This window comes from Otolemur garnettii, unplaced genomic scaffold (genome assembly GCF_000181295.1).
Source record: "Otolemur garnettii isolate 467f Iridium unplaced genomic scaffold, OtoGar3 scaffold00027, whole genome shotgun sequence".
In the NCBI taxonomy this organism is placed as follows: Eukaryota; Metazoa; Chordata; class Mammalia; order Primates; family Galagidae; genus Otolemur; species Otolemur garnettii.
This window is the reverse complement of record NW_003852422.1, coordinates 7,751,259-7,760,309: the sequence shown is the minus strand read 5'-3', so window position 1 is coordinate 7,760,309 and position 9,051 is coordinate 7,751,259. Positions and strand designations below refer to the sequence as shown.

General features: G+C 41.5%; 1 protein-coding gene across 1 annotated transcript in view; it reads right to left on the bottom strand.

The window, feature by feature from the left end:
* Window positions 1-5,935, bottom strand: part of CD226 (CD226 molecule) — a 59,413-nt gene extending 53,478 nt beyond the window's left edge. Inside the window, exons 1-2 of the mRNA XM_003788458.3 lie at window positions 5,805-5,935; window positions 5,179-5,517 (exon numbers count right to left, since the gene is read on the bottom strand). Of these exons, the coding sequence (XP_003788506.3) occupies window positions 5,179-5,517; window positions 5,805-5,850 (385 nt within the window). The 5' untranslated portion in view covers window positions 5,851-5,935. The remainder of the gene's footprint in view (window positions 1-5,178; window positions 5,518-5,804) is intronic.
* Window positions 5,936-9,051: the final 3,116 nt, after the last annotated feature.

Genomic DNA, 9,051 nt, shown 5'->3' with positions numbered 1-9,051 from the left:
AAAAAAAAAAAAAAAAAAAGGGCGGGGAGAGGAACATCTCTATGGTGAGTTGAGATGAGGGGACTGGAATATGGAAGATCACCAAGTCAGAGAACATGTGACAGCCCTGAATGTGAGGAGCGGGAACACACAGCCTCCAAGTACACATGATGCAACTTGTCTTCTGCTCCCACGTCAGGGATTCACCTATTCTGTGTCTCCTCTCCTCCCTGTGTCTCTATCCTTTAACACGAACGCCTCACCCACTGCAACATGACTGTCTGCCTAGACCTCCTCCTCCTGCCCTACCTGTCAGCACTTTCTTAGTTAACCATCTTGTTCATATACAGCTCGGAGATTACTCAGATCTGTTCAGAACGGGTGTCTTTGATCCTGACCTTTTTTCTGGTTGGCTGTTCCATAATTTCAGTAGTCAAAGGCTATTTTACAACTCAATACACCTGAAAGAGATTTCTGTCCTCTCTTCTAAGCCAAGTCTGCCTCCCAATTTCTCATCATTTTAAATGAAATCACCATTTTTCAGTGTCTGGATTATAAAAATTTGGATTCATTGTTGAAGATGCCCTCAAGCTGACCCCCCCAGTTCAAATCCGAATGAAGCACTCATCCTTAATTTAGAAAATTATATTTGAATTGCTGTAAAATTGCAATTGTATCTCTTTTCACCATTTTAATAGAAATCAGTAGATCAGCCAAAAAAATTTTTTTAAGTTATTTTGAGACAAATAAGAAATAAAACCCCTATAAGAAAGTCATCTCAATCATGAAGTTTGAAGATTCTTGTAGCCCTTCCCAATTCTGTTCTATTCCCCACTGGCCCATATTACAGAACTTTCCTTTTCTTTGAAGTTTTACCAGGTTAGTATCTATAAATAACATAGCTTAATTTTCCAAGGAAAGGAATCCTACCCCATCTATTTCATTTGTAACGTGCTCTTTTCTTTCCAGATGATGTTCCTGAGGTCCACACCTGCTGGTGAATACAGTAATAACTCATTCATTCTTTAGACATGCAGGTATCCTGGTATATGAATAGTCCTCAAAGGATTTGTCCATTCTGCTCTTGATGGGTATTTGAGTTGTGACCCATATTTTGTTATTGGAATCATTGTTGTTATAAACATCGCCAGGAATATTTCTTATACATGAGCAATCTCTGGGATATCAAACAGAGTGAAATTATTGCATCATGAGATTTGGGGTTCTTTAGCTAATGTCACGTCATTTCTCTAAAACAGATGTGATGATTAATTTTATGTGTCAAGTTGGATGGTGTTTGTGGATAAAATTAACATTTAAATTGGTGAATTTTGAGTAAGCAGTTGTTTTCCATAAAGTAAGTGGGTCTCATCTAGTTAGTTGAAGGACCTGAAAGAACAAAAAAACCAACCTCCCTGAATAGGAGGGAATTCTTTAGTACAGTGGTTCTCAACCTTCCTTATGCCGTGGCCCTTTAATACAGTTCCTGTGGGTCACGACCCACAGGTTGAGAACCGCTGCTTTAGTAGAAGCCTTTGGACGTCATCTGCACCATCTGATCTCTGGGTCTCCAGCCTATTACCCACACTGAGGATTTGGACTTTGCAGGCTCCATAATTGCCTGAGCCAATTCCTTACAATAAATCTCTCCATATATGCACATTCACTTCATTGGTTCTGTTTATCAGACTGAAATAACAGCTACCAATTGACAGCCCTGCTGCAGTGTGTAAATGTTCCAACCTATGGAATCTCATTCATTCACCCTGCCCTTAAACTCTTCCCCTCCTGTAAGGCCACAGCTAGTTTAATCTTCCAAGTGGTGAAAGAAATAAAAACTTAATTTACTGTGTGTTTCTCTCTTAAAAAATGTTCAGAGATGTTCCCTGGTCCACATGACAGGTTGGAGTTTAAACTCTGCTAGGCACATCAAGATCAGGACCCTACTAAGTTCCTAGGCTTGTCTCTAATGTTCTGCTGCCCTGGAGGACTGCAAACTCTTTGCACATAAAAGCTACTGTACCGAAGCCTTACCCGAGACCCTAAAGATCATATGCTGAGCCCTTGCTGGTGTAGGCAGGGGCAGGCCCCCCTCCTTGCAGTGTCTTTCTTCCTCACCCCTGAGGCCGCCTCTAAGGCGACCTCTGTGGGAGTGAAGAGTCTCATAGTCCAGTGCAAGAACCACAGCCTACCCAAGCCTAGTGCCCTCATCAAAGAGGCCATGCTCTGCCCCCTACATGAACTTCACACTTCTGCTGTGCCCTTCTCCATGCCATCACCCTCCTAAGACACCCTTCTCTCCTCATCATCTGTCCTTCCCTTGCCCCAATCTTTCTATCTTAAAAAATTTCCCTCCTATTCTTCAAGGTCCAGAGCAAGTTTTCCCTGCTTCACTGGGTGGAGTCAAGCTCTCCTTCATCTCATTTCTAGCACTTCAGACTCATGGACTGGGCTTGGCCTGGCACTGTGAGTGGACAGCTCAGTGACCTTGGGCCAGGTACTTAACAACCCTGAATCTTGGCGTCTTCTCTTAAGTTGGGAAAACATTACCTTCCCACAGTATTTTGTAGGGATTAAATGAGATGGTGTTCAGTTGCTTCCCACAGAATAGTGCCCTGGAAAGTGTAGGCAGCAGAGTGTTTTCAGTGGGTTACCCATTTGGGGGAGAATTTCCATAGTAAAACTGTATTTCCTTTAACTGCCTGGGATGGCCAGACACTAACTGGTGGCAACAGCCTTCTCCAGAGCATTCCCACATGCTCTGCTGTGAAAGGGCTGCCTTTGAAACCCTTCCAAGTCATCTTAGCATATTTTCCCACAAAGTAGGTAAAAATCAATGTTGTCACCCTCTAAATTAGTTGCTAATGAAGAAATGCCTATTCTGAAGCAAACACATATTTCTGAGTAATTCTGTATTAGCAGTACTAGGTATCCAGAATGAGACATCTCACCTGCTCATCTGGACTGAACACCCAAGGGGATGAGCACTGGCAGCAGGTGCAATGGCCATGGGCTCATCCTTTCGGGCCCCCCCAGGCATTCCCATCCCCAAGGCTGTCTCCTAGGTCATCCTCTTCAAAGTCAATCTATTATGCAAAGTAAGATCTCTGGATTCCAAGTCTGATTTTTAAAAATTATTAAATAAGATTGTCAACTCACCCTCTATATTTTACAAAAACACAATATTTACAGACTCTGGTACATTGTTAATAAAACACCTAAGGAAAAATTATCTTTAAGTTAATCTTCACACACAACTGACATATTTTTAAACTCACTATTATTCTTGGTTCAGAAAAACACAGCCCTTCAAATCCTGAAATAAGGTAGACACTCTAACAGGCCCATCACAGCGATCTGTTCTTTAAAAATATAAGTGACCAAAAACGGCAGCAACCAAACGTGATTAATGAGACTATCGTGAAGAACTAAACAAGCTGGGGAGCCAGGCACCCCCTTTGACAGACCACTGACTCAAAAATCTCATCAGTATTTTTAAAAAGCCTCATGATGAGAGAGAACTGTTTCCCTAACCTCAAAACTAGCAGGAGCAATAAATCTGGTTGATAAAAATAGAAAATATTTCTAAAACTATTCATACATGATGCTAAAATCCCACCTCGGGGTGGCAGCCAGCTTTTAGTTCTAGCTCTATCTTCTATTCTAAACTTGCAGTAAAGGTTGAGCTACCTGTTTTCTTTCTTTTCTTTTTTTTGGCTGAGGCTGGGTTTGTACCCACCACCTCTGGCATATGGGGCCAGTGCCCTACTCCTTCGAGCCACAGGCACTGCCCAGAGCTACCTGTTTTCAACTGTTTTCCCTTTGACCTAATCTGGAACCCAAACTGCAAAGGTGTACAGCTGGGAGGGTCAGCCCAGCTGGCTCTAGCCTTGGTGGTATCAAACGGCTCATTCTGTTTTAAAACACTTTCTAATTCTCTCCATCACTTGCATGACTGGTCAAAAGTGAACTATATACTAACAACTCGCAAACAGCGTTTAACAGATGCCTGAACACAACAGTATATGAGAATATGAGAACCTGAGTCTTTAATAAATAAGCATTTAACTAAAGCTGTTTTGCTAATTGACACTCTGTGAGCCTCAGCCATATGCATGACATTATCATCGAATTTAGTTACACCTAAAGGAAAGGAAAAACTAAACACACAGAGATCTCCCTTCCCCCCTGACCATTTGACGTTACTCACGCAATACTAGAATTGTTCTTCTAGCATATGAGTAGCTTAAAAATAAAGCGCTATCCAGATGTCATATAATGTTCTCCTTGAAATGACCACAGAGTATAATTTAAGAGATACCGGACAAAAAACACAAAATATTATCTTCTTTAGACTGTCAATGATATCTAAAAATTTCACATTAGTCATTTTGTGTCAAAATGATAGGAAATAATGATAGTGAAGAGAATACTGATCATTCTCTACCATCAGCCAAGTTCTCTAAGTACATTATTCCTGAACCATTCAACAGATAGAAGGGTATTACTAACTCAATTTACTATTTAAGAACTTGACATTTGGGACAATCAAGCACCTAACATGAGGCTACATGGGAAGTAATGGCTATGAATCCCAAGTTTTCCAATACACAATATGCACTCCATGAGGCCATTACGAGAGGGCCCAAACCACCATCAGTCACTGGCAGAAAATGACTAAGAAGTCATTAGGTTATTTCTGACATGACAGCTAGCAATTCCTGAAAAAAGTATCTTCTCTAGCTAACCTTGGATGAGATGAAAGATGGAGCCAGTGTTTGATCTTTGCCCAGGATTCAAATGCTGAAGGAAGGACCCTGAACGTCTGGAGGGTTGAAGTTAAGGCTGAGTGCCCGGCTAAAGGAACGCCACAGCTTCCCTGGGAGGGATGTGGCTCCTAACCCATATGTTGCCAACATCAGTTTAATGCAGGCTCCAGTTATCATTAAGACATCATAAAGCCTGTCTTTCCCGCACGACGTGCAGATTTGTGAGACATCTGCCCAGAAGTTATAGCACATTAAGAAAAAGTGAAATTGGCTCACAGTATTACCCCACTGAATCAACAGTATCATGGTACCCAGAAATGGAACTGGAAACTGCCACCAACATATGATAAGACATTCTGTAGCTTCGACTTGGGCTTTATAGAATTGAATGCTGTAGGTGGATAAAAATGAAAATGAAACTTGCCCTTACCTGACTGGACCACCTGGATCACCTTTTCCCAGGTTCCCTGTGGGAAAGTATGAAGGAAGCAGCAATAGAAGCCGACATCAGCTTCGGAGGCATTATGAAAAGAAAGGCTGATATCATTGGGGGCCATCGAGGAATTCACAAAGAAAACCCTGTCCGCGTAGGACGGCCTTATGACCACACCGTGAGTAGGGCTGAAAATAGCTACAGCCTCTTTCTCCACTGAAGTGACCTTGAACCACTCCATCTGCGTTAAGGTGTCTGCGGATGGATACACACACTCTAGAGTCATATTCTCAGCCAGTTTAACAGTTGTGTCCCAAAATATCTCTTCAGACAGAGCTGAAATACACAACACCACATGAATTCAGTTAGACTTAATGATAGAGACTGCAAATAAATACCACAGGCTTCCTCAGACCCAGCAAGATTGCAAATTGAAATCATGATAAAGGCTGACAGTTGCTACCTTAGTCTAAAAAGCTTTACACCACTGACAACTGGCAATTGTAAATTTTAATTTTTCTGAACAAGTGAGAAATTATCTAAACCACTAAGCATTATGAATTCTGAACATGTCATACTGTGAGGCCAAATTTTAAAAATGAAGACATAAAGATTATCTTTACCTTTGTATACATGAAGCATAGCCAAAAGGAAAGCAAGATAACCCATCTCCAGAAATTGATTGAAAGGCTGGTCTATAAAAAAATTAATTTTATAACATCCAGGCAGAGTCCCAGCACGATGCACCGCTTCCTTCCTCTTAGATATTATCAGTCATGTCTTCTTTTTCTGAAGTATGAACACAGGAAAGAGATCTTAGCTTCAAAGGCAGGTTTGTTCGAGTATAATGATGGGCAGATTTGAGTTACTTCTCTCTCGGAGAAACAGTTTATTTTTCAAGGTTTCATTATCTACAAAGTCATTCATTCATTCAATAAACATTTGCTGGGTAAGTTCTTGGTGCCAAACTCTGCTTTATACAACAAGGATACAGTAACATATTAAAAGAAAATAATTCTTGCCCTCACAGAACTTACATTCTCCAAGGAGGAGGCAGAAACTAAAATAAAGTAATAAAATACATAGTAAATTAAAGATGGTAAGTTCATGAAGAAAAATAAAGCAGAGAAGTGGGGTGGGAAAAGGGAGGTAGTGTTCCAGCTTTCAGATGAAAAGACCCTGGTGATCTTTGCTGAGAGGTGAGCTTGGGGGCTGACAGGCTTGGGAAAGGAGAGCAGAGGCCTGGTGAGGAGGCTCCACCCAGCGAGGACAGCTGTGGGCGGAGCTTTCCTTCCATCTCTGCCTCTTGCTGATTTCAAGCATTTTCTTTGGTGGTGAGGACAGAATGGGAGAAAATATTCATAAATCATACATATATCTGACTAGGGTCTAGTATCAATGATAAAGAACTCTGACATTTCAGCAACAGAAAGAAACAACCCAACTTAAAAATAGGCTAGTTATTTGAATAGGTGTTTCTCCAAAGAAGATATAGAAACATTTCAAAAGATGCTCAACATTATTAGCCATTAGAGAAGCACAGACAAAGGCCACAATGAGAAGTCACTTTATATCCACTGGAATGGCTATCATCAAAAGTGGGAAAGGAATGGTGTCAGGGAGGATGTGGAGAAGTTAAGAGTCTTGTGTGTTGCTGATGGAAATGGAAACTGGAGATTGGTATAGCTGCCCATTCCTCAAGAAGTTAAACAGACTACCATGTGATCCAGCAGTTCCACTCCTAGGTATACACCCCAAAGAACTGAAAATGTGTCCTTAAACAAACACTGTACACCAAGGTTCATAGCATTGTTGTTCACAAGAGCCAGAAGGTGGAAACCACTCAATGTCCACCAACAGGTGAACAGGTGAACAAATAGTGGTATATTCTTTCAATTGAATATATTTCAGCCGTGAAGAGGAAGGAAGTACTGATTTGTGGTACAACACAAATGAACCTTGAAAACATTAGACTCAGTGAAAAAAGGCAGACACAAAAGGCCACAGATTTTAGGATCCCCTTTATATGAAATATGCAAATGCATAAATCCGTAGAGACAGAAAGCAGATTGGTGGTGGCTCACGGCTGTCAGACGGAGGGAATGGGGATTGACTGTTTAAGGGACGGGGTCTTCCTGGGGGATGATGAAAACTTTCGAGATTTGATAAAGATGGTAATTATAGGACATCATGAATTTATTAATCAACCACTGGATCGTATACTTTTGAGAGGTTACTTTTGTGTTATGTGAATTTCACCTCAATAAAAAATTACCTCTAATAAACAGCAAGAGTGTAAATTCACCCCAAGTCTTACCAGCTTCAGAAGCCACACCATTTTCCTTTGCCCATGTATTTATTGATTTGACTTCATCCCCCAACCATCCCATCCACAGATGCAAATTGAGCCTCACAGTACATTCTAAGATTAGAACTCAGAGGCACACTCTATGTCACGACTTCATGATGACAGATGGAAATAAATAATGCAAAAGATCACAATCCAGGTTGTCAGATAAATGATTCGAGGCATTAAAAAAAAGCACTGAGTTCTTAATAAGCAAATGTAAAAATGTGAATTTTTGTAGGGAGATGGGTCAGAGTTGGATGAAGGAGGATAGGAGGTGCAAGTAGAAAGGGAGAAGGGACAACCCACCAAGCACCTGTCACAAGAGTGTGCTGCTTTGGGCCCCAAAAGAGATTGGATGTAACGTAGCATCCTGCACTCTCAATGGCTCCTACAACCAGGTCCTAAGCAAACTTCCTTAGGTGTGTGGGAGGAGTACTGAAAGGGGAATAACAGAAAAAGTAATTGATAATAAATTATAGGCACCCTTGGCTGGGAGAATGGGGGACCCAAAACCCCATTCTTGGTGAGGGAAAACACCTCCAGAAGAGGGCAAAAATCAGAAAAATAAGCTGAGCAAGGCAGAATTAAAACAGTTTAGCTGGCTTACTTTTAAACTAGCAGTTAAATTACTTGTCTGAGCAGTTTCTGCTTTTACTAGAAGGCTGGCCTGTAAGGGATAGAGCTTGCAAACACCCCTGCTGGGTCTGTAAATACTCTGAAGAAGAATGGCTGTAATGGAAGTAAAAGCAAGGCCTGGAAGGAACATTAACCAGACTGTCCCCTGCCCAGTCAACAGTCAAAACAAATACCCATTGTGGGGATTTGTATAATGGCCAGGGCGGAGATCAAGGGATCAGCTCAAACCCTGAAATATGGGCAGGAGCACTTGTACCCTAACCATGGAGGGAAATGCCTTCAGGTGAGGATCAGAAGAAAATTCTTCTTTTCCACTGAATCTTCAGAGAATACTTGATGCCACTGTATCTGCTCCACAGAGAAGGAGAGGCTTAACCTTCCCAAAGGGATCTGTGTGTGTGACCACAGACAGGAGGCTGCCCCCACACAAGACTCAGGTTTTAGATTTCTCAAGGCCGCTCAGACCCTTAAAGTTAATGATTAAAGTTAGCTCTTATGCAAGAACTAACATGCTTGCTTATTGAGAAAAACTGCTGAAGTTTTTGTTCCCTTCTTCAACTTACCCTCTTAGATAAATGAGAAAATAAACTTCAATAAAAACTGGGTGAAACAAACACTCAGGGCTGCTTGTTAGAACCCCCAAACTAGCAGTGGTCCCCTATGTTCCCACCTTTGAAAACTCTATTCAACTTTATTTTTCTTCAGTCAATAGCCACCAGTTCCACAGGTTTTAAAGGAACCTGCCCCCAGGGTGGGACCCTGGCACCTCTTAATTCCCAAGGCTTCCATAGCTGACTTAGTTAAGGGATGAAGAGAACTGAAGTGCACTTACATTCTGGACTCGAGGGACGTAGAGGTCACAGATTCAGAAGAAAGGTGTAGAA